This window comes from Papaver somniferum, chromosome 9, assembly GCF_003573695.1.
Source record: "Papaver somniferum cultivar HN1 chromosome 9, ASM357369v1, whole genome shotgun sequence".
Classification (NCBI taxonomy): Eukaryota; Viridiplantae; Streptophyta; class Magnoliopsida; order Ranunculales; family Papaveraceae; genus Papaver; species Papaver somniferum.
In genome coordinates this window covers 1,094,059-1,119,851 of record NC_039366.1, presented here as the reverse complement: position 1 = coordinate 1,119,851, position 25,793 = coordinate 1,094,059, and the positions used below count along the sequence as shown (strand labels likewise).

Here is a 25,793-nt window from a genome sequence, read left to right as displayed (position 1 = left end):
TGGGCTATTTCTTTTTATTGAATAAATTTGTTAATTTTACTTGAAATAATTTCAAATGATATGTTGTTTACAGTATAACTTCCATAAAATAATACACTTGGGACCGAAAAAAATTATTATTTAAAAGAGATATTATATTATCGATAATATAATAAATTATTACTTTATTAAATAATAAATTATTATTTTAGAAAATAATTTTTTTATATAATGCATTCACAAACCTTAAACTTAAAAGAGCTATGTGAGTATAAAAGGGATAATCCTTCTTGCAAACATCAATCACACTACTACACTTCTTATTGCAACACAACAATCTGATTCTAGGCCTCTTAAATGTAATACAAACTATTAGGGATTAAATACAACTTGATTTGAATTTCTAAGAAAAGCAACCAATACTCGATCATATTTTAAGAAAATTTGATATGTATGAAAATTATTTTTTACCTTTTTAGTAGCATTATTATTTTATATAATATTTGGGACCTATTAATCCTTAAGGGAAATTTTTAAAATGTATTATTTTATGATTTTATCGAATTTATTATTTTACCACTAAGGGGCCGAGTCGGGACCCGAAAAATTTATTATTTTAACGAAAATATTATATTATCGAGTATTATATTAAAGAAGTTATACTGTATTTAGATTCTCGTGATAATGTCCGACTTAATGTATACCACTAAGTGACTTCAAATTATTTATAACACGTGTGTTAACACGGCACAGCACGGCACAGCACGTTTAAATCGATGGCACAGCAAAGCACGGCACATGACACGTGAAGCACGCGACTTCGTGTGTCGGGCTGTGCCGGGCCGGCACGTTTTACACCTCTAGGCATAATGTAAGGGTGGCCAGCCCGTATAGCTGTCAATAGTTAGAATTAGAATTTCCTTTTTTTTTTTAAAGAAAGAGTAGCATATCTATTTTCTCCAAATGGTATATACGAATCATCAAGGGATGAGATATGGTTACCTCATTATGCACATTCCCACTAGGTAAATGGGGAACAATATGGAACAAAAGAAGCAAGTTCAATACTGTGTTCTAGCACATCCCTATGAATTATGACCACATTTTCTAATGAAGAAGATTAATGAGATATATATCCTATTAAGTTCGCCCTGAAATTATGATTTGAGATCCGCACAATCAATAAAAATTAAGATAGAATCCAATAAATTAATCCTCCATGTAGAACTCCTTCAATCAAAATTTCTAGCGAAAAATCGATCGAGAAAGAAGAGGTGTAGAATTTATTCGATAGAAGAAGAAAGAAATGAAGGCAAGAATTTGAAGGTGTCTTTTTTTATGGTGATCCTAGTGTTGGGAATGTTCGCAGGGAAGAGTTCAGCATCATGTTGGACGGACTGTATGAGGGGATCAGATAGATGTGGAGTTCTATTTATTCTTCCATGTTCTTTGGCCTGTGCGATACTTTGTAAGGCTGGAGTTGGGGCTCTCTCAGATAATAATATGGTTATTACATCTACTACTGATTATTGCAAGCTTGGTTGTGGGATCCTGAACTGCGCAAACAAAGCCTCCAATCCTCAGCAAGCGGACGATTGTATCAATGCTCGTTGCGGGAAAGTGTGCACCAATTAAGTAAAAAATGTCGGATGCGCAGTCATTCATTTTAACAATATGAAATAAATAAAAAGAATTCGCTTAATCTATTATTACTTTACTCTCTGTTAGTTGCAATGGAATAAATGAATGAACTAATTCTTTTATCTTATCTACGAAATTTTCTTAAACAATTTCGTTGGACCTTTGACTGAAATCCCTCCTTGTTCAACTTCTGCACATCTATTGTTGGGTATTCTGATGGATAAGATGCCAATTCATTTATGCCTTTTTAGACTCTGTGTTGAGATCAAGATTGAAATTTTTTGTGCCGAGTGGTCTTAGTAATGGATAATATGAATATAATGATGCACTAACTAATCAATATGTAGAGGTTTTGTTTTTCACTAATCCAAACTCCACATCTCGTGAGTCAAAAAAAGGAAAAAAAAAAAAAAATCACATCTCACGCCCCCATAAAATAAATGCGGTTAGCATACGCGACCTTCAGTCTGACGCTCTCCCAACTGAGCATCCCCGCAATCTAGAAAAAGCGCACTAATGAAGATTTACAAGTTAGGAAAACCAAGAAGTTGAAGAAGTGGAGCCTCCGATTGACATGTTTTAATACTTCATAGTTCGTAGACTACCACACATGGTCTGTTTACTTTGGTATATAATTAGTAATCAAATGACATGTTTTGATGCTTCATACCGGACACCATTTAGGCTGAGATTATATATTGTACCTAAGGGACAGTTCAAAAAATAAATTACTAATACAACCAATAAGATTTGGCAAATGTTACCTGATGCAGTCATTTGGGCTAGAACGGAACAAAAGAATTATGATGACACTTTTTATTGCAAAGATTCATTTCCGAAATGCTTAATTAATGCATATATAGAACATTTGTTATTTCACTGCTCGTATATACGCACAAAGATACAATGTTTTGTCAGAAAAAAAGAATTAAAGAATCAGCTCTAGAAAATGTTTCCTTATGCCGCCTATCATTAGGGCAATGTGCAAAGAACCCTACAGAAGAAGCAGGCTTATTGGTAATGCCATGCCATCCATAGAAATTATGATGACACTTTTTATTTTTTTGAAAAAGATAAATTTCCATTTATGGCTCTCAAAGTGGGTATCATTCTTTGTGAAATTCCTTCAGTAATTATGATTTGAGCTGTGTAGAGATATTGTGAAGCCATGATGAGCCATAATGTGTCATGGGTTAGGCAGATCATACCCTATAAATTGCTTCTCAAACGAACACTCCTTCCATCAAAATTTCAGGAAAGTTAACCAGAGTGAGAGAAAAAAGATATTTCAAACTAGAGATTATAGCAGCAATGGAAGGAAAAAATATGAAGATGATTTCTTTGATGGTGATAGTGATGTTTGGAATGTTGGTAGGGAAGAGTTCTGCATTCCGCAAGGACTGCTTTGTAGGATGTTTGACGACATGTGCTGTTACTCATCCTGACTTGCATATGCTTGAATGCCCATTTACTTGTTTGAAGAAATGTTTATCCAAGGGTGCTCCTTCTAACAAGATTGAGTCTCTTGGTGGTCACTACTGCAAGCTTGGTTGTGCTACCGCAAACTGCATCAACAATAGCACTCCTCAGGATCCTCGCGGAGATCAAGTTGAACATTGTGTTAATTCTTACTGCGCTAAAAAATGCACAAATTAAACACCTTTCAACTGCATATTAATTAGTTCAATGTATTAAGTAATTTCTTATCAAATGAATGTGATCCAATGAATTTCTATTCTCAACTACTCCATATAATTTTATAATTTTTGCATTTCCCCTTACGTCGGGTCTTCCGGATCATCTTATCCTAACTTAAAAGAACAAGAGATGAAATTTGCAAAACCTCTCCAATTTGAAATACTAGTTCCGCCGCTGCCTACAGAGTTGGTCCAGTTGGTTGTTTCGGATGTAGCTTGGCATAATAAGTTTAGGCAAAAGAAAAGATGCGGTGAGCGTGGATCGAACACGCGACCTTCAGATCTTCAGTCTGACGCTCTCCCAACTGAGCTATCCCCGCTGTTTTATACTCACAAATTAGCAAAATAGTTTTGACTTCTGGCATAAGCAATCATATTGGCAATGCCGCAGCGAGATGCAACTTTCATCGGTACAATGCAAATATGATACTTCTAATATTATACATAAAATTGATTTCATTCATCATGTGTTTCAATTTCATCGAAAAAAATCATCCAAAACGCAAAAGAACATACTACAAAAGCCCCAACCCCTTAAACACCAGCACAACATCTTTCCAATTTCGAAAGAAGCATAAGCATCAACTGCAGCAACTTTTATTTGATCACTGGTGAGGATGCTTGAACTTCTGTCCGAGCGAAAAATCACACAAGTCATTCTCTAACTCTCTATAACCACATGTCTCTTGCGACTTAAACTTCATAACAAAGAAAACTAGAAAAGGTTTACAGACGAATCCTAACGCCCAAGCGTCCAAGTTTTAGTCTTGCGACTTAAAACTCATAGCAACACACAATGCCATTCACTTTTCAATAATTCTCTGGATAACTTTCTCATTAATTCACAGACCTTAACAGATATTACAATAAATTATCAAACGAATCCCACAAATCTACTTATTCAACTAAATCCTAGCTAGAAACTAGGACCCAATCCCATTAACTCGAAATAAAGAAGATAAACAACTAGGGACTACTAACACACGTTAGTTATTTTGTTAACATAACCCTAACTAACTGCAGCACTTATTCAGACTAAATAAAATGAAACAAAAGAAGCAAGTTCAGTACTGTGTTCTAGCTGCATATCCCCATGAATTATGACCACATTCTTTAATGCAGAAAAATCATGAGATATATTTCCTATTAAGTTCGTCCTGAAATTATGATTTGAGATCCGCATATTCAATGTCGATTAGGCTTGGATCCTATAAATTAATCCTCCATGTAAAACTCCTTCAACCAAAATTTCTAGCGTCTAATCGATTGACAAAGAAGAGGAAGCTTGAATTTAGTAGATAGAGAAAAAAAAAATGGAAGGCATGAACTTGAAGGTCTCTTTTCTGATGGCGATCTTTGTGTTGGGAATGTTGGCAGGGCAAAGTTCAGCGTGTTGGACTACATGTATGAAGGAATGTCAAGATCCGTTAGGATGGATTCCATGTGCTATTTACTGTAAGATAGAATGTAGACACCATGACGACGCAGTGTTTTCAGATAATTTGATGACATCTGCTACTGATAACTGCAAGCTTGGTTGTGGGATACTGAACTGCGCCAACAAAGCCGCCACTCCTTGGCAAGTGGATGATTGCATCAATGCTCGCTGCGAGAAAAAATGCACCAATTAAGTAAAAAATGTCGGATTCACAACGTTATAATAGAAGATAGTATTTATATTTTAAATGGTTTCACTCTTTGAAATGTTCTTTTTCTCCAAGACAGGCTAATAATACAGCTCATGTAATAGCTAAACACGCAGTAGTTAGTTCGTGTAGAGGCTCGAATACTACCTTGCCACAATGGTCGAAGGATTGTATTCAGTCAGACATCTCTATTTCTTAATCCAATAAATTAACGCTTTCGTATTAAGAAAGAAAAAATGAATTGATCTATTCTACTTTATTCTCTGTTACTGCAACTTTGCAATGGAATGAATTCTTTTTATCTTATCTATGAATTTGCTTAAATTTCTTGCATGAGATATGGGATATTGCACTTAACTCTTTGGCTTAAATCCCTCCTTGTTCAAACATCACTTCTGCAATACATGGGTGGGTACCCTGCTGATAAGTTTCCAATCCATGTACGCCTTTCTTGACTCTTTATCTTAAAATCTACTGGATTGTATTTATTTATTTTTTGGTGCGGAGCGGTCTTAGTAATGAATTAAACACGCCCTCCTTAATCAAATATAAGAGGGAAAATCAATATAATGATGCATTAATCGATCAATTTGTTGCGTCTGTAACAATAAAACACTCAAGAAAGATGTTAGATAAAATTGATTAATTTCTGGAAGGTAAATGAACACTCAAATGGACAGCACACAGAGAACGGAGTCACGTGTTCAACACGCTGTCCTTAACACGATAGTTGACCGGTACGCCTCAAAAATGAGTGATGCTTATACCCTGTGGTCAAGTCGTATCCAGAATAAAACTGCCCGTTGCAAGCACTGTTAGCACTACAGTACTTGCCCACTCTTACGACCTCAACAACAATTGCGCACAGAATGAAAACAAAGGACCACACAGGGGGAGAAGACGAAAAGTCTCATTGATGAGCATTAAATCGAATGGAATTAATTTCAATTAATTCAAATTTTTTGAAACAGTATAAAACGTTCATGTATTGATTTAAAACGTTTCATGCATCATAATGTGTTTGTAAAACGTTCATGCATTGATTTAAAACGTTTCATGCATCATAATGTGTTTGTAAAACGTAAGGAATCATCCGTCGGGTCAGACGCCCCGAACGATTAAGAAATGATTTGTTTAAAATCTTTTAGATAATAATTCAAAGGAAGTTTCGCCAAAAAGATAAGTCTTGACACACCCACACCCGAACCCGATCCCGGACGGACGGCGGCGTGCGTGCTTCGGTGCGAAGCACCGCGCATGTGTGAAAACATGTGGTTGCACCAACTAGCCCATTGCCTAAGTCCTCCCCCTCGCACAAAAGTGCTAATGACCCAAGGGCCACTCTTAATATCAAAAAATTCAATACTTATGGAGATGTATCATCTTTAGTTTTCCCTATGTGGGACTAAAGGTTCATTCACAATAAGTGAAAATGAGCTAGTGTCCTTAGTGACCAATAGGTCCTAAGTTCCAATCCTTTCAAGACCAAAAAACCAAACTATTTTATAAATTCAATATTTATAAACTCATTTTCTCTAACAATCCCCCACATGAATGAAATACCGATAAAAAATCAGAAAACGGAAAACGAGAAATACCACTTAGGCAAGAGGTGTCCATAAGGTCTTGAACCTTTGCTTAGTAAGAAATTGTCGGAACTACTTGATGGACAGTGAACGCGATGTCTTGAACTACCATCGTTTAGTGTAATTCGCGATAATAACCACGCGTGATATCTCTCTAGGTGTTGTCGAGTTCGTGCCGTTGTGTCCTTTTTGGCCCTGGACAAATCCTGTTTCTCCGAATGCTCTAGAGAATCATCTCTTTTCTCATAGGAAGCGACCCACTTCCACATTCAGATAGGTGAGTTCTATCAAGAGTTTTTACTGCTACACCCCACTTCAATCTAAAATTGAAACTATAAAACTTATTGAGACTTAATAGAAAGTCATCCTCACATGCAGTCACACTATCACGTCTACACCATAGGGAAGGGGCAGAGAATGAATTCTCTGATAGTGTTTACCTTGACCCGCCACAAATTAGTTTCTCATTCGAAACCTTGATCTTGGGATCTCCAGTCAGCAAGGTTGAGTATCCTTCATGATAAGTTTATTTAATGAGCCTAAGCCCCATCCCCTTAGATGCATTACTAACTATCTCCTTGGACAAACCTTTCGTCAAAGGGTCCGCGATATTCTCCTTGGACTTAACCCAATCAATGGAAATAACACCTTTTGAAATTAGTTGTTTTAGGGTATCGTGTCTTCTTTTTATATGTATAGACTTCCCATTATAGTAGCTGTTTTTAGCTTTAGCTATGGAAGCTTGATTATCACAATGTATAGATATAGCCGGCACAGGCCTATGCTAGAGAGGAATGTCTTCTAAAAAGCATCTTAGCCAAGCGGCTTCCTCTCCTGCTTTATCTAGCGCAATAAACTCAGATTCCATAGTGGATCGAGCTATGCAGGTCTGTTTGGAACTCTTCCAAGAAACAGCCCCACATGCTAGAGTGAAAACATATCCACTCGTAGACTTAGACTCCCCTGAGTCTGATATCCAGTTTGCATCACAAAATCCCTCAAGGATAGCAGGATACACTAGTACAAACCTTCATATAGGCCACGTTTTTTGGTTTACAACCTAGCCACGTTTCGGGTTATTTGCGTGGCTATTGGTCATATGTACAACTATAGCCACGTTTTGTATTACCATGTAGCCATAATGCACCATTTGGTCATGATTTTAAACATAGATCTATCAATTGTAGCCATAAACACCTTTTGGTCATGGGTTTAAGTCTAGACCCATTACCCGTAGCCATTGGTGAGGATACGGTCACATTAAGCAATTCTGTAGTGTCGAATATATAGGTTGGTTTTAGACACGCCTATTAACTCGTGACAGAAATGAATCTGATTAAGCCACTTCAATTTATTTATGTGTCCGAATGGTTGGGCTCATTAGACACACATCTTGTGACTGAGACAAAAGGCTCTCCATGGCCATCATCCATGTTTGGCTTTTGTTGATACTCAACTAAAGTCATGTGTATTAATGGAACCAGGTCAAGAACTCTAGGACCTGAACAATAGCCAATTCTTTTTCTCCATTTCTTCCGCCCTCTAAGCTTTAGCGGGTCGTGACAATTTTGTTGGAAAGATGGACACTACAGAGACCCCAAATACAAAACTAGTATGGGACGGTTAATAATGACTGGCAGTATAAAATAACCCTACTAGACATAGCAGTTTGCAGCTGCTTTAAATTTGTCTGTACAGTTCATACTGATGGTGTAAGCTATGACTTGGTCCAACACCTTACAATGTGGTTGTAAACGATCACAACCATTAGACAAGACCCAACACCACATTGAGAAAATGATATAAAATATTGATAATTAGCACCTGTTTCATAGTATTAAGACCGGCGAATGCCTCTTTAATGATTGGTACACAAAATAGGATATCAACAAGATCTTCGAATAACAATGGAAACTAGGTATACAAATTGTACTTGCATATGATGGGTTCGTATGAAGGTCGTTAAATAATGTTCCTGCAATGCTTGGGAATTGGTTTTGGCAACTTGACAGCCACAACAGAAAGTACACCTGGCTGGGGAGAACCTCAGTTACCATAGCTTGTTGCAGATGCATATTCATGTGTGCATGACCTCTGCATTCTCCTAAACATGCAATTGACCAGCTTAAATTTCATAAAAAATGGAAGAACAAAACAAGCATCTTACACAACACAATGACTCACTCCAAAATACATCATATTAATTTCATCAAAAATTATATTTACGCACAATTAGTATGACCCTGAGACAGTTGTGATTGTACATGGGTCATTAACAACAAAACAGCCGTACACTTCTATCATTCTATAATCCAAGAACACCCTAGTCCCCTTTTTTGTTTTATCCTATGTTGAATCTCTATCACATGTTAGATTTTTATGTTTCTTATTCTGGCATATAACTGCTGCATTTTTGCACACAATATACCATCACTAAGTTATCTCTCTGCAATCTAAATAAGTGTTGGAGACGTATCCTGCCTACACAGATTATGAAAGTGAAGGATTTTGACCTTGTGCAGCTATAAATCTTTGAAACCACTAACAAATATAAACATGCTTATGACACAAATGGAAACAAGTTTTTGCCATCAGTTCCAAACATGCATTAGAGGCTCCCGAACCTTGTGATCGAAAGCTTGTATATTTTCTAGACAAGCTGAATAATGGCGATGGACTTGTAGAAAATAACGGAACCTGCCAGGAGGGAACGACTGTAACCAAGCTAACTTTTAACCAGCTCTGGCTATAGTTGCCATGGGGTTTGCGGTGGGATTTTGGGGTTTGTTCTTTTTTTTTTTGCTTTTAAAGGAACGGAAATGGTGGTTTCTGTATTGGAGAACTATAGACTCTTATTCAGTTAAAATAGTTGAAGGATGTATTCATAAAAATTGATAGTTCTAAAAATGAGTTTTTTTTCTACATCAATGAGAAAGATTACTATAGTTGCGATCTAAATAGGTTTCTATATCATTATCTAAAGCAGTGACAACTGACAATTCAAGTCCGCTATCTTTTCTAACAAATTCAATCATATCATAACCCAAAACAACAAAAAATTTAACAGAGAAGAACACTTATGCTATGGGTTTGCAAATAAAAGATTAGGTTTACCTCTTGAAGCTTCCCTTTAAGTATCAAAAAACTGATTGCAATATCACGACAACAGCTTTCATAGTGACGCTTTCTTTGGTTTTAGTAAGCTATTTAATTCATGTCAAGCAATTTATCAAACATTTAGCATTTACCGAACTTGATAAGAATGAATAATTGTTGACTGTAAATCACCCTCAAATAATCTTATAAACAGTATCACAATTTTGAGTTTGTAAAACCCTACCACATCCAGTTAGTACTCAATAATGCCTATAAATGATGCAGAATCAAGAGAATATCCCCATAGCAGAGGAGAGCAGAAGTTCCGCGGATAAGGTCCTCGCTGCAGCAAGCCAAGCAAAAAGGTCAGGCAACAAAATAAAACAAGCCTTTTTCTCTAAATCGGACACCCCACTACACCTTTATTTGAATGTTCATCCACAAAAAAGGGTAGAGGAAGAAATGAGAGTTAAAAGCAAAATTCCTGTCATATACAACATGTAAGCCTAAGTAGTACAAGCAAATATTTTTGTGTTTTCCCAACTTTAGAAGCAACAATTCACTTCCGGTGTGGCTTAGAAATTGCAACAAAAACTCAAATTAAAATCACAGTCCACATATATAGAATCTCAGAATAGAGGGAGAATAGAGCCTAATAGTTTTTGCGATAAAACATGTCAGCCAAGTTATCATCTGTTGAGTACAACATCGTCTGTGTAAGTAGTTTCTTTAAAATTGGTCAAAGGATTCTTATCTCAAATTGTCACTAGTCAATAATGGGAGTATGGGACCTAATGCAATGAATTCTTAACCTTGGTCCTGCAGGCTATGAAAAAGAGCTAAATTTTAATTTTTAAGTCAATTCACATTAATACTAGTTAATGAAGAAAAGTTCAAATCAATTAAACAAGTTGGCAGGTGTTAGAGTTTAATGCTAAAGTTAAATCTATAAATAGTAGTCTGTAGCTGAGCCATTCTGCATATTCATTCATCAATAGAGTTGTTTAGTTAACCATGAATACATTCAATAAGACAACTAAAGTACCAGCATTTCTAACGTATCTTGTTTAGTTAACCATGAATACATTCAATAAAAACATACCCACCTCTATTGTCTTGGATCTCTATTTTTAAAAGTAATTATAGTAGCAAGTTTTCAAGTACAACAGTAGACAGACCCGCCAGAAATTTGGGACAGTCTGAACATTCTGTAAACTTTGCGCGCTCAAGTATTGCCACAGATCATTGGAGAAGGCATTGCAAGAATAAACTGCCCTACCAGTTTCTAAGATTTCAAATTGAATGGTAACAGTTCGATCCTAAGTTTCTAAGCTGTCGACATAAACTGCGAGTCAACCAAATCTAATTTTTCAGTTGGACACTAGTGACACATTGCTACTTGGACCATCCCCTGACAATGTACTCACACCATTCCAATAATTAAGATTCCAAAACATGTTATTGAAGTACCCTCTCCAATTCACCCTCTTTATTGAAGTACCCTCTCCAACTCAAAGCCAAAAATCTCTAAATAACAAATACTCCTAACAATCACAACACTTCACACAGTCCAGATAGTCTTAATTATGAACCATTGAAAGTTTGATGTACCTTCATTCTGGGTTCAATCTGTGTAGGGATTTCGTTAAACCCTGGCTAACTCGACTTGGGAGAGCTATCATCCTTATTGTCTGCTTCTTATTTCCCTCTCCTCATGTTTTTAAACTTATCCTGCCAATCCTGCTTTCGGGTCAGTCATAGCACCAATACTCCCTAACTACACACCATATCCAAAAATGCAATGATTCAATAATTGCACACAACAATTCTACAGGAGTTCTACCAACTTATAATTTGAACTACAAGAACTTAGAACTTCAACACTGCACAAGCCCTGTTAATTATAATCAAACCATCATGACATCACACTCATGTGTACTCAGCAAGTTTGTGAATAAGAAAAAGTGATTCATCTCCTGAAACATTGAACAGGGAAAAAACTTTTCAACAACTCAACAAATTTTAAATCAAATCATACCCATAATCTGAAAATTTCAATAATCAAATCTATAATCAGCCATAAACAATATGAGAATAATAAATAGACCTAGATTTTATTGATTTTGAATTGATTCACATGAATTCAATCAAATAATAATTCACATAATTAATAATGAAAAACAGATCTTCATACCTCCGAAATCAGTGTACGATTATAGGAAAAAAGATAAATCGATATATCATCTTTTTCTCCATCTTCAAATCTCTGACAAATCAATAACTTACAAGAGAAAATCTTAGATTACCAGATTGGTTTTGATTTATGGTTGATTAACCACTCAGAGAGGTATTGTGTTCTGATTTTGTTGAGAAAAATAGTACTCTGCTTCTTGTTTATTGATATTTTGGTGGTTTAGTGGTGAAGTTAGTTTTCTCGGAGGCTTCGAGGTTCGAAAGAGAAAAAAGAGTGTAACCAAAGAGGGAGGAATATAATAAGACTTGGTTAGGGTTTTGAGGTTAAAAAACTATTGAAATTTAGGAGGAAATATTGCGCCAAAATTTCGTTGTTCCCGCCCATGGAGATCGCAGTTTTCCCTCCTTTGTGTAAGATTGATCCATATGAGTTTTTGTGTTTGCATTTATATTCGTTCAATTAAAGATTTTGATTTTCTATTGGTCGAATAAACACCACACAGATTGTGTGACTTAAATACCACCTGTCAAACCATGATTGATACCACATACCACATCAAAAATAAATTTTACGAAATATATAACTAACATATGTTCAATTTTGTAAAAAAAAAAAGAAAAAAAAATGGGAGATCAAATTGATGATTATGTGATCCAAGTTTGTGGTTTCTTACTGCAGGTCGATGTATGACTAATGAATCTATTGATATCAAACGAAGTCCCTCGACGAATTCTAATAAATCATTTAAAATGGGGTGAGGCTAGACGAAGTTTGTACTTGAATAAAAATATAAATATTTAAACCGACCAGAAAAAAACTAAATATTTAAGCATAAAAAAACTCGGGCTAGCTGAAATAAAATTCAAAGTCCAAAATTGATGAATAAAGGTGTCATTGAGTGAGACCGAAGTTAATAAGATCCAGTGAACTTGAGTAAAATTAGATTCGATTGGATGTAATCTAATTCCAACCGTTTTCTTGGTTGTTTTTTAGTTTTTATACCAAAAGAAATATATTTAAATTAAGCAACACTTGCAAGAAGTTGTTCCTCCAGTAATCTGAGGCTAATAATGTTAGGTGGATCAGTAATCGGATCCTTAAATTTGTGGATAATTAGTCACAATAAGCATTATCCAATGATCGTGGGATAAAAGGTAGTACAATGTGTCTGAACTAGAAGGGATTGGGTGGGTAATCGGTCATATGTATCATCAAGTAATTTTGAGTATGATTTGATGGAATGAAGAAAAATTCTCAGTAAAGTTGGATTAAATTTGTGGATAACCATTCAAAGTAAGCGTTACTCAATGATTGTGAAAGAAAGTTGAATATAATTGGATTAAATTAAATGGAATTAGGTAGATAATATACCATATTGAGTATGGGTATGAGCATGATCATGTGATTTTAAATATGATTTAATGAAATTGAGCAACATTGAGTAGAACTGGAATAACTTTGTGGATACTCAAGCATTATCCAGCGATTGCCGAAGAAAGTTGAGTATAATTGGATTGATTAAGATGGATTCGAGTGAATGATCAGTTAAACTGAGTATTATCTAGTGCATTTAAATCCAAAAAAAAAATACAAAATATGAATGCATATCGAAAAAATTATTGTGAAACTGAAACATGAATTGATACGCCGAGAAAAACTATCAATTTAAACAAAAATATTCGGAAAATTATAAACTCCTATGAAACAATATCTCATGTCGAAGAAAATTAATAAAAGTGCACCCATTAAAAAAATAGCCAATAAGAAGATTAAATCGAAGTTTGTGATCCGTAATTGGGTTAATTTACACTAAGATATCTAGCGTCCAATACGATCACACAGGATCGAACGAAATCCAAAACCATATAAATAATTTTTGGCATTTTTTTTGAAGCATATAATAACGTTATTAATAAACTAGAAAGAAATTGTACACGAATATGTTGTGCTTAAGGAGTCAGCTAATACAATTTGGTCCATAAAAATTGGGACAATATGGTTTCATCTTGTAGTCGAGAATGAACCTGGATGGCTTCCGTCTACTGCTTGGTTTGATAATCTATACGACGTCAGGTTTCCCTCTCGGTGGTTCTGATTTAGTGTTTTATGTGAAAGTAATCTTATCCAATACTTATTTTTGATATCATACCTGAGATATATCAAGACACCCTTTGGTATATTGTCTTCTGTTACCGTCCTTGTCTTTGTCCCTATGATCCTGGTTCAGGTTAAACTATAAAATTAAAGAGAACCAACTTAAAAATAAAATGAATTCCCATATATTAGCTAAAATGTTAAAATGTATTTGCATTATGCTTTAATACCCCCTGGACAATTATGTCAACTGACTCAAGTCTGATGAAACAACATTGCTGATGGGGGTGTTATATTGCTTGGGATGTACCCAAAACCAAATAAGACAAAACACCAATTCCCTTTGGTTTGGTACACCCTCCATCAATATGCTACCTCCAATTAGAAGCCATGAAAAAATACCAAAACATTTTAAAGATGCGTTTTTGAAATCCAGCATTTTCATGATCGCTAAAAGTTGTTACCACTTCTGCTAAGGACGGATACCAATCCAAGATCCAACGGTTGAGATTACTTTGTCCTATATGGATTGGTACCCGCCCCTAGCAGTAGCGGTATCAGCCTTTAGCAATTGTGGCATCTTCGTCATTTTCCGAATTCATTTTTATTAGGTTTACATAAATTACACACATTTGCTCCTTGCTTTGTTTTCTCCTCCTCCAGCAACCCTAAGAAGAAAAAAAAAACAGTATGCAGCGGCGCAAGATCTGTCTCTAACTTTCCCCAGAAATCCTCTCCTTTCCCTTCAAATCAAATCTAAAAACACTGTTAACTACTGAGACCGAGAAGAAAGTTCATCGACAAAGCTATTTACGAATCAAAACTGAAAACTCGATGGGCTGATCGAAGTAGAAGAAGATGGTGTTCTTCAGTTACTGCAACTCAAACAAGAAAATGGTATTCAAGGTTAGTTAGTCCATCTCGCTCTACTGTTTTTCACGTTACATACAAGTCTCAATAGATTTACATTTTATAGTTGTTTTCTCTGTGTAGATTCATAAGAAGAAGAAGCCCTAACATGGGTTCCTTTTGGGTTCTGTATACGGGGTTCGTATTTCTTAAAACCCCCTTTTTTTACAAGCCCTAGTCTAAATTTAGCATCAATTCTTTCAGAGCCTTATTCTTCTCCGTGTTTAAGAAAGAGAATTTTTTCATTGAATTCCCACTTTATTTTTCTTTTTGGAATTTTACCGAAAAAAATGGAATCATATTTTTCGTACATTTTCTGTTCAATTCTTGTGCTTTAGAGAAATTTTGTTTTTTGGTTTTGCTGATTTGGGATTTGGTGGTGTTAAAGGATGCGGAGCTTGCCCAAGTAATGGAAGGATCAATTGATTATGATCCCATTACTCCTGAACTGTATCAAAGGGTATCTTCAATAATCCATGTGAAAGAGGAAGATGTCATTACCATCTCTTGTTCACTAATGAATTCTGGTTATCTTTGTCGTCTTTTGAGGTTACTGGCAGGGCAGTTCAAAATTTATTTCAAACATTCAAGGGTAAGATTTTATTTTTCCTTAATTTTGCTTTGTAATTAATTTGGCTTGATTTGTTACCAGTATCTCAAATCAACATCCACATTATTCGTCGCTTCGGTAAGGAACCACAAAACAATTACTAACTTTATTTATTATAGAAACTGGCCTATTAAAAAGTAATGGAGAGAGTAGTATTTGAGAACAGAACTATAATTTCCTAGTAATGTTTGTCGATTCGAGATGTTTTAATAGCAGAATACCTCACTTTGACAGGTTGCCATTGTTGTGGCTAGTATGTGTTCACAATTTTGCTCTCTAGGTACCATGGTAAATATAATTTCTTTGTCTTGATGTTCACCTCATCTTTTATATAGATTGAAATCTTACTATCGGAATTGGTTGAAGTCTTCTTATTATGCAGGGTACTTCTCGGGTGACAAAAAATCCCAAGCACAACAGCAGGGTACTTCTAGGGTGACAAAAAATCCCAAGCACAACAGCCTGAAGCTAAAGTCATATTGGCTTGCATACCAGGAGCTGATCCAAGTTTACTTCGAAGCGACTGATGTTATTATCAACTCTATCATTGTTTCTCAGTGTAGTGTTAAGTGGACTACCACTCCTGTAATAATAGATTGATAATTTTATTCAAGTTTTGCTCGATTCTATGCTTGTAAGTTTGGTAACAGGTCTTGTAACTTTATGGTCGATATACTTGCAATTTTATGCCAAGTGTCCAAGTCCTGGATGAATGGTCATTGTTATCGCATTTCCTTATGTTAAAGAGGCTTTGGTCAGTGATGTAACTACCCTTTATTATTAAAATAAATAAATAAATAATATTTTGATGTTTTGAATATTTTCGCTTCTAATTGTACATTTTTTGGGGGAAGAAATAGCGGTTCGGTAGATTCATATATATCAGTAGCGTAATTTGGAGGGTTAAGCCATGGTTGTACCAAATATCACCCGAAACTATACATTGTCAATATGCCACATTATACTCTGCCATCGTTAAAATGAATCCATGTGGCCTTAAGGTATACATTAACCACGTACAAAGCTTATTGTGTGTCCATAAGAAATTTATGGCCATGGTTTTACTGGTTCCCTGTGTCGTGAAGATATACAATAGCCACGTTAAAAAAAATTGTGTGTCCTTAGAAAATTTATCGCTTGGCCACGATAAAACAAATTTTACGTGTCTAATTGATAGCAAAGGCCAGGGTTAAAATAAAATCTATGTGGCTTTAAGGTAAACTCTAGCCACGGTCAAATTAAATTGTGTGTCTATAAGGATCCTATGGCCATGGTGATAGTGAAAATGCTTAACTACAAAAAAAATAATGAGTACCATATAGACACGGTTTTAGAGTTATGGCCATGGTAAATCATATTTTATATCCACTCAAAGTTTATGTAGCCATAAAGATACCACTTTGTCACGGCACCTGATGCCACATTTTTGGAGTGAAAAAAATCCATGACCAAAAGCCTATGGACACGGTGATTAAGTGTGGCCAATGTGAAGATTTGTACTAGTGATACCTTTCATAATTCAAACAAAAGGTCAACGTGTATTTCAGATACCTCAACACTCTAAAAAGTGCATCCCAGTGTTCCTGCCCTGGATTACAAGTATACCTACTTAACCTCCTCACAGCATAAGCAATGTCAGGCCTAGTACAGTTCATCAAATACATCAGACTTCCTATAACTCGTGAGAATTCAAGTTGTGATACTCCATTACCTCTGTTCTTTTTGAGTTTACAACAAGGATCATACGGAGTATAAGCAGGTTTACAATCAAAAATGATTGAATTTTCTAAGCACAGATTCAACATAATGAGATTGACTAAGACTATAACCGTTAGAATTTCTCCTAATTTTCATCCCTAAGATTACATCTGCAGGGCCTAAGTCTTTCATACCAAAGTTCTCATTCAGCATGTTCTTAGTGGAATTAATTACATCCATGTTTGTACCAATTATAAGCATATCATCAACATACAAGCATACAATCAGATAGGCATCATTTACAAGCTTAGTATATACACACTTGTCATATTCATTGATTCTAAAACCACTAGAAAACATTAAATGATCAAATTTTTCATGCCATTGTTTAGGTGCTTATTTCAATCCATACAAAGATTTTTTCAGTTTAAAAACTTTGTTTTCACAACCTTTCACTACAAAGTCGGAGGATCAGACTCTGCTAGTGTTATGAAGTCAGGTCTAAAGGAGGTTTTGGTTCTAGCCCTTTTACTTCTCCTAGGATCAAATTCTACTTCATCTTCCTCTAAAGGTAAAGTCTGACTGGTTGAAGGGACATCTAGGGGATCAACACCTCTCTTACGAGAGTCAGATTTTAAAGAAAAACACAGCATCCCTAGACTCCATAATAGTATTCACACCAATTTCAGAAATATCAGAATTCACAGCCATAAATCTATATGCAGGTGTATGCTCAGGATACCCTATGAAGACACAGTCAACAGTTTTGGGTCCTATCTTGGTTGCTTTAGGTTTAGGGATCTGAACCTTAGCCAAACACCCCCACACTTTGAAGTATGCTTAAGAAGGTTGTCTACCTTTCCACAATTCGTATGGAGTTTTATCTGATCCTTTAAAAGGTACTCTGTTCAGGATATAGCAGACTGAGAGGACAGCTAAATCCCCCCACAAGTTCGTAATCCTAAACTAATTAACATGGAATTCATCATCTCCTTAAGGGTGCGGTTCTTACGTTCAGCTACTCCATTCGACTGAGGTGAATAAGGAGGGGTAACCTCGTGTATTATGCCATGTTCTACACAGAAATCTCCTATAGGAGTTATGTACTCACCACTACGGTCAGACCTAATGGTTTTAATGGTAGCATTCAATTGGTTTTCAACTTCTAGTTTATACCTCTTAAATGCTTCTAAGGCATCATCCTTACCTCTAAGCAAATAAATACGACAGTACCTAGTACAGTCGTCTATAAAAGTAACAAATCATTTCTTACCGCCTCTAGTTTGAACTGATTTCATGTCAACTAGGTCTGAGTGGATTAATTCTAAGGGTTTAGAATTTCTATGAACATTTTTGCTAAAAGGTTTTCTAGCATACTTTGATTTTACGCATATTTCACATTTGTGTTCCTTTTCCAAACTAAATTTGGGCATGCAGCCTACATTAGATAGTTTAAGCATAGACTTATAATTTACATGTCCAACTCTACCATGCCAAACATTCAAAGACTCACAAACATAAGCAGAAGAATCATAATTATTCATTATAGCAGAGTTCATATTAAGCTTATATAGACCCTAAGTCCTATAACCGTTGCCTGAAAAATCACCGCCCTTAGTTACGACAAGTTTTACTGATTAATTTAATATCTTAAATCTTTTACCATATTCAGTAGAACAAGATACAAGATTCTAGCTTGCATATGCCCGTAACATGAAAATTCATTTAATGTGAGAATGTTTTATATATGAGCTTCTGCTCGACCTTTCCCTTTTATGCAACCTCTGTCGCAAATGAGTTACTCATATAGAGTTTCTCAACATCCCTTATTCTCAGATAAGAGGTGAACAGGTCTTTGTTTTAACAAACATGCTTCGTGGCTTCAGAGTCCACTCCAGTCTCTCACATAGGTTATCATGCCACAAAGGTCGTTCTAGTTTGTTTTAACTAAATTAGCATTATCTTTCTGCTTATTAAGGTTTTATGTTGTCTACACATTTTTTACAAACATAACAATCTCCCTTAATTAAAGTAATGCTAGATTTAGATATGCGAAACGTACCTTTCTTACGAGAGCTATGCGTAGTGTTCCATTTAACATTCTCACCTTTGCCATCTTTGGAAGATTTATTTTCAGCCACATGCGCCTATTAGCCATGTCCCTTTGTAGATGACACCTTTATTCACAAACCACAATTCCGAATCAGAAACTAAAATATGAATTTTGAAGATAACATTTAGATTTACAAACTTCGTTTGAACCACCATTTCAAAAAACTCATGGTTTCCCCATAAATAATAATTTATTTAACAACAAATTTCTGCTCGTTAGAATTTTTCAGGAACATTTCTCAGTTTTGTAAAATATCGGAAAAATACTTTTACGACTCCAAAAATTCTGAAATTTTACGTGGGTAACTATCATGATGTCTATTACATTATTTCTAAGAGGGTTTATGAAAATTATCTCTAGGTTAGGAGATAAACTCGAAACTTTACGGCTGACCCAAAAAATTATTATTATTATTTTTATTTTTTTTTCACAATTACATCCCTGATTGTTGAGCGCAATAGTTAAATGCAAGGAATAATCAAATAAACAAATATTATTATTACTTATCTTCTTTATGAGTTCCCCAGAAAATTTTGCTGATCCATCAACATTGTTCTTACCCATTGTTACAGATAGAAAAAAAAAACTATCGTGTTAAGATTGTTGCGTCTGTAACAATAAAACACTCAAGAAAGATGTTAGAATAAAATTGATAATTTCTGGAAGGTAAATGAACACTCAAATGGACAGCACACAGAGGACAGAGTCACGTGTTCAACACGCTGTCCTTAACACGATAGTTGACCGGTACGCCTCAAAAATGAGTGATGCTTATACCCTGTGGTCAAGTCGTATCCAGGATAAAACTTCCCGTTGCAAGTACTGTTAGCACTACAGTACTTGCTCACTCTTACGACCTCAACAGCAATTGCGCACAGAATGAAAGCAAAGGACCACACGGGGGAAGAAGACAAAAAGAAGAGGATAGTAGCTCTTCTGGACACGAATTGAAATGAAAAATGTGGTCGGTTTATATAGAGGAGAAATGAGAGAAGTCTCATTGATGCGCATTAAATCGAATGGAATTAATTTCAATTAATTCAAATTTTTCGAAACAGTATAAAACGTTCGTGTATTGATTTAAAACGTTTCATGCATCATAATGTGTTTGTAAAACGTTCATGCATTGATTTAAAACGTTTCATGCATCATAATGTGTTTGTAAAACGTGAGGAATCATCCGTCGGGTCAGACGCCCCGAACGATTAAGAAATGATTTGTTTAAAATCTTTTAGATAATAATTCAAAGGAAGTTTCGCCAAAAAGATAAGCGCGTGTGAAAATATGTGGTTGCACCAACTAGCCCATTGCCTAAGTCCTCCCGCTCGCACAAAAGTGCTAATGACCCAAGGGCCACTCTTAATATCAAAAAATTCAATACTTATGGAGAGGTATCATCTTTAGTTTTCCCTATGTGGGACTAAAGGTTCATTCACAATAAGTGAAAATGAGCTAGTTTCCTTAGTGACCAATAGGTCCTAAGTTCCAATCCTTTCAAGACCAAAAAACCAAACTATTTTATAAACTCAATTTTTATAAACTCATTTTCTCTAACACAATTTATGTTGGATTTTTATTTTTTTGTATTCTCTAAGAAAATCTAGACATTTGGTTGGGTAATATTAGTTATCATCCACTATGTAAAGAACTGGAATAGGCGAAAATCACATATCCCAGATGTTTGCACTCCAGTCCGAGTGATCAATCACATAAATTAGTTCTTCAATAGAGAGTCCAACTATTTGACGGGTCGAGAAAACAACCCCAACACCACCAAATTGCTGGGAGTTAGCATAAATAACCATAAGTGAACCCAAGTCATGTCCAAACCAATATTTCAGACCATGGTCATGATCCAGCAAAATTCTATTGTACTCTTTTAATAGAATCGTCTTGGAAATCAACAGAGAATGTTTGAAAACAAAATTCAATGTTAAAAAAAAAAAAAAAAAAAAAGTTTCTTTTGAAAAATGCGGTGAGCGTGGACCGAACCCGCGACCTTCAGATCTTCAGTCTGACGCTCTCCCAACTAAGCTATACCTGCGCAATTGACTAATCGTACTTCAAGTTTTAATTAGTTAAAACATCATACGACAAATTTAGGATCACCCCAGTTGTATTCTGTGTTACGTTACCCATCTTTGTGTCGTGAGGCAGATTTTTGCTTTTCCGGTGGTAACTTTTGAGCTACAATGTGGCTTTCTGTCACAGACTCACAATAACATAATCTTTATCATGTGGCATATTTCTTTTGTCACTGAGACAAATTTTAGGTGGCTGGGTAGATTTTGTATCACTCGCACATTAAAGACTACAATAGCTAGGTTTACAACGGTAGATTATGGGCACTGACTAGTGTAATTAAGATTTGATCTTTTGAATTGTCTTCTACCATGACTAGCAAAAATTTACCAAGGCACAATATTTTTTGGGGTCTGTAAAAACCTTATCAGAATTCGACATTTTAGGCCGATATAAATGTAGTGCCGGGGTAAAGTCATGAGTTTATTTTACCCCCGCCGGGCCACTACTATATAGCATGATAGATACAATTGGTTGCAACAGTTGTGCCATGTTAAAGGCAAGTGTCTGAGACTTGAGCAGTTTTGTAATTTGCTACTCCTTGTTTAGTCATGGTTTTCGTAACACCTCAATTTTGTAATGGATTAAATGGCAAAATGTCCCAAAATGACCCCAAGGTTGTGAAAAATGCCCCGGACGTTAGGGAAAAGATTAAAATGCCTCGTTCCGTCATATTTCATGTTAGAGAGAGTTAAGTAGTAGAAATTGCCCTTCAAGATACATTGTTCATAATTCAGGGTTCAGTGTTTAAAATTCAGGGTTTAGGGTTTGGGGTTCAGGATTTAGAATTCAGGTGGTGGTGGTGCGGTGGTATTTGTGGTAGCGGCGATGGTGATAGTGGCGGTGGTGGTTGCGGTGATGGTGGTGGTAGTGGTGGCGGCGACGATGGTGGTGGCGGCGGCGATGGTGGTGGTACTGGTGGTGGTGGTGGTGGAGGAGGCGGTGACGATAGCAGTGGCGGTGGTGTTGGTGGTGGTTGTTCTAGTAGTAGTGGTGGTGGCGATGGTGGTGGTAGTGGTGGAAGTGGTGGTGGCCGCGATGGTGGTTGGTGGTTGTTCTTTTGGTGGTGGCGGTGGTAGTGGCGGATTGGGGCGTTTTAATTAAGAAGGATAAAAATGGAATTTCAAAACTTCGTTGACCGGTCAAGATGCCCAATTTTGATCAATATGCCCAAAACTATCGGAATGTGGTATTTTAATCTTTTCCCTAACGTCCGAGGACATTTTCACAATCTTGGGGTCCATTTTAGGACATTTTGCCACTTAACCCTTTTGTAATAATAACGAACGATGCCTGCTGAAGTTGATATTGCTGCATGTCTGAATCTTAATCGAGTCACTAACACCTCAATTATGTGGAAACTGATCAGATTGAGCTATTATTTCTAGTCAACAATATTAAACAAACACTTAATTCTCAAGTTGAAATTTTCGGCCAATCATGTCTAAATCAAAGCCATCATGCATGATGCATGTACTAGGTAATATTATGCCAGAAGCAAGCGCAAGCGCAAGATAAGATAGATATATTATTGCATTTCATTCAAGGTCGAACCAATTTGTCTCATGATAAATAGTTAAATACACAGCAGCAGAAGTACAAAACTATGACTTCTATCTCTCAGGCAAGAGCAATGGGGATATGGCAAGCAATAGCTGCAGGTCTACTTCTCCTTCTTCAACTCCTAATAGCAAGTGCATCTCCAGGTAACGAAAACAATATCATATGTCGTCTGTCATTCAAATATTCTTCTTACTATAATTACAATTTTAACTCGCAATTTGCTGTTGTTCCACAGATCTGCAAAACCCTGACTTAGAAATACCACCAACAAACTCAACATACCCATTTCCTGCATTGGATTCAACAATCAAGTATTTACCACAATGGTTTTCACAAGGAGATGTTAGCTATGTATTCACATCATCACACGGAAACTACAGATATTTAGGCAAAAATGGAAAGATTACACAAGAATTCAAGGCAAATGTAGAATCAAGTCATTATTTACTTACATTTAGTCTTCAACCAGCTCGAACAAATTGTGATAATACTACTAGTGTCACCATATCTGTTCCAGTTAGATCAGTTGTTGTCTCTTTCTCAAATAAATTTGCAGGAGGGAATCAAAGTAGTCATTGGCAAACTCATGGTGTTTATTTGGGTATTCATGGAAATGGAGAGTTGGTTACTCTTAGTCTTGAATGCAGTAACACCACCACTGCTTTTACCGACTGTGGTGTGCGTCTGGAGGATTCGTTCATTCTCAAGAACATTCCGAATCCTATCAATAGTTCTGGTATGTGCACATAAAACTTCCTTGTTTGCAATATGTTTTTGTTTCTACGCATCTTTGGTTAATATTTTGATGTAATCAACACAGTTCGATATGGAGGGCTAGTAAACAACCTACAAAACAACATGTTGCCGAATGGTGGATTTGAATACGGGCCAGCTTTTCCCAACAATTCCGTTGGTGGCGTTCTAATCGATGCAGAATCAGATGCAACTCAATCACCATTAAACCAATGGGAAATATTAGGAACAGTGAAATACATAACTACAAACCATAACTATACAGCTCCAGAAGGAAAGGCTTCAATCGAGCTCATTGCAGGAAAATCAAGTGGGATACAAACATCAGTTAAACTAAAAAAAGGTTCCGAGTATGCCTTGTCAGTTTTCATTGGTGAACATAATGATGCATGTGTTGGTGACTTCCAAGTGGGTGTTCAAGCAGGATCGTCAGTTCAAAATTTTACTATACAAATAAAAGGAGCAGGTACAGGGTTAGATTCTGGATGGAAAATCAAATCAGATTCGAACAGGGTCACTCGTATTAGTATTCTAAGTTTAGCAACGACGAAAAGTAAAGATGGCGTTTTGTGTGGTCCTGTTATTGATAAAGTTGTTCTCCTTGCTTCATATGGCTTGAAATTGCAAATTAGTATTTTGTTTGTTGGTATTGGGTTTCTTGCAACTCTTGTACAGATTACGGGATAGTTAGCAGATATAATGTTATGAAAGATAGAGTGACGTTTGATTGTGAATAGTGCTTTGTGTTTAGTATCTCTAGTTTTGGACATAATTTGTTTCCTAGATGAAATGCCAGTACTACATTAACCTTACGCAAAATCTATCAGTAACAGGCATTGATATTTGCACTAATTTCCAGTTATCAAGAACTGAATGGCTACTCAATGGGATGACATAACAGTGGTGCGTGGTGGTGCTTTCAAACTGCAATATTTGCCCAAACAAACCAGAAAAAAAAAAAGGATAATGCGGTGAGCGTGGATCGAACACGCGACCTTCAGATCTTCAGTCTGAAGATCTTCCAACTGAGCTATCCCAACTAATGAAGATTTGCGAGTTAGGAAAACCAAGAAGTTGAAGAAGTGGAGCCTCCGACTGACATGTTTTTATACTTCATAGTTCGTAGACTACCACACATGGTCTGTTTACTTTGGTATATAATTAGTAATCAAATGACAAGAGGGGATTGATTTCTCTGAAATGTTTAGTCTGGTTGTCAAACCGTGTACTATACGCATTATTCTTACATTAGTTTTGTCTTCCAATTGGCCCATTCATCAACTTGATGTGCAAAATGCTTTTCTATATGGAGAACTTCAAGAAGAGGTGTACATGAAACAACCTCCAGGTTATGTTGATTCTCGTTTTTCTACACATGTTTGCAAGTTATATCGTTCTCTTTATGGACTTAAACAGGCTCCTCGTGCATGGTACCACAGATTTAGCAATTTTTTGTTGCAAATTTGGTTTGTTACTTCCAAGTGTGATTCTTCCTTGTTTATTTATAATGGGACTCATTGCGTTATCTATTTGTTGGTATATGTGGATGATATCATTGTCACTGGCTCTAGTACTACAGGTATTACCTCTATTCTCACTCGTTTACAACAAGAATTTGCAATTAAATATCTTGGTCAATTATCTTATATTCTTGGAATTGAGGCAATTCGTACTTCTTCGGGGTTATTTTTCTCTCAACAACGTTATGCTCATGATCTTCTTATTCGAGCCAAAATGGATGGAGTCAAACCAATTACTACTCCATTGAGTACTTCTGGTGATATTTCTTCTGATCGTAGTACTTTATTAACGGATGCTACTGAATATCGTAGAATTGTTGGAGCTTTGCAATATTTAACATTTACTCGTCCAGACCTTGCGTTTGCTGTCAATAAAGTTTGTCAATTTATGCATGCTCCTACAGAGTTTCACTGGGGATTAGTCAAGCGTATTCTTCGTTATCTCAAGCATACGAGTACGTTTGGTATACTTCTTAAGCCATCTCCTTCTTTACAACTATCTTTCAGTGCATATACTGATTCTGATTGGGCTGGTTCTCTTGATGATCGTCGTTCTACAAGTGGATATTGTATCTATTTAGGTGTAACATTATTTCTTGGAGTGCTCGTAAA

General features: G+C 36.0%; 3 protein-coding genes and 3 non-coding genes across 8 annotated transcripts; 3 read left to right on the top strand and 3 right to left on the bottom strand.

The window, feature by feature from the left end:
- Window positions 1-2,931: 2,931 nt before the first annotated feature.
- On the top strand, window positions 2,932-3,276 carry LOC113309935 (thionin-like protein 2). Its single transcript, XM_026558452.1, has one exon. It carries the CDS (start codon window positions 2,932-2,934, stop codon window positions 3,274-3,276), a length of 345 nt encoding a protein of 114 aa, XP_026414237.1.
- A 288-nt stretch (window positions 3,277-3,564) lies between these two features.
- Window positions 3,565-3,637, bottom strand: TRNAF-GAA. The gene has a single exon. It is a non-coding gene; the product is annotated as a tRNA-Phe (tRNA).
- Window positions 3,638-15,133: 11,496 nt separating this feature from the next.
- Window positions 15,134-16,230, top strand: LOC113309075. 3 transcript variants are annotated; one of them, XM_026557506.1, is made up of 3 exons: window positions 15,134-15,434; window positions 15,687-15,740; window positions 15,835-16,230. In XM_026557506.1, the coding sequence occupies exons 1-3, from the start codon at window positions 15,252-15,254 to the stop codon at window positions 15,889-15,891; spliced, it is 294 nt and encodes a 97-aa protein (XP_026413291.1). In that variant the 5' UTR covers window positions 15,134-15,251; the 3' UTR covers window positions 15,892-16,230. The 3 variants fall into 3 exon arrangements, with proteins under 3 accessions (XP_026413291.1, XP_026413289.1, XP_026413290.1); XM_026557504.1 differs by having other exon boundaries at window positions 15,819-16,230; XM_026557505.1 differs by lacking the exon at window positions 15,687-15,740 and having other exon boundaries at window positions 15,819-16,230.
- A 5,004-nt stretch (window positions 16,231-21,234) lies between these two features.
- Window positions 21,235-21,307, bottom strand: TRNAF-GAA. The gene has a single exon. It is a non-coding gene; the product is annotated as a tRNA-Phe (tRNA).
- Window positions 21,308-22,909: 1,602 nt separating this feature from the next.
- Window positions 22,910-24,920, top strand: LOC113307709. The gene is made up of 3 exons (XM_026556157.1): window positions 22,910-23,051; window positions 23,144-23,644; window positions 23,729-24,920. Exons 1-3 carry the CDS (start codon window positions 22,952-22,954, stop codon window positions 24,346-24,348), a joined length of 1,221 nt encoding a protein of 406 aa, XP_026411942.1. The 5' UTR covers window positions 22,910-22,951; the 3' UTR covers window positions 24,349-24,920.
- Window positions 24,629-24,701, bottom strand: TRNAF-GAA. The gene has a single exon. It is a non-coding gene; the product is annotated as a tRNA-Phe (tRNA).
- Window positions 24,921-25,793: the final 873 nt, after the last annotated feature.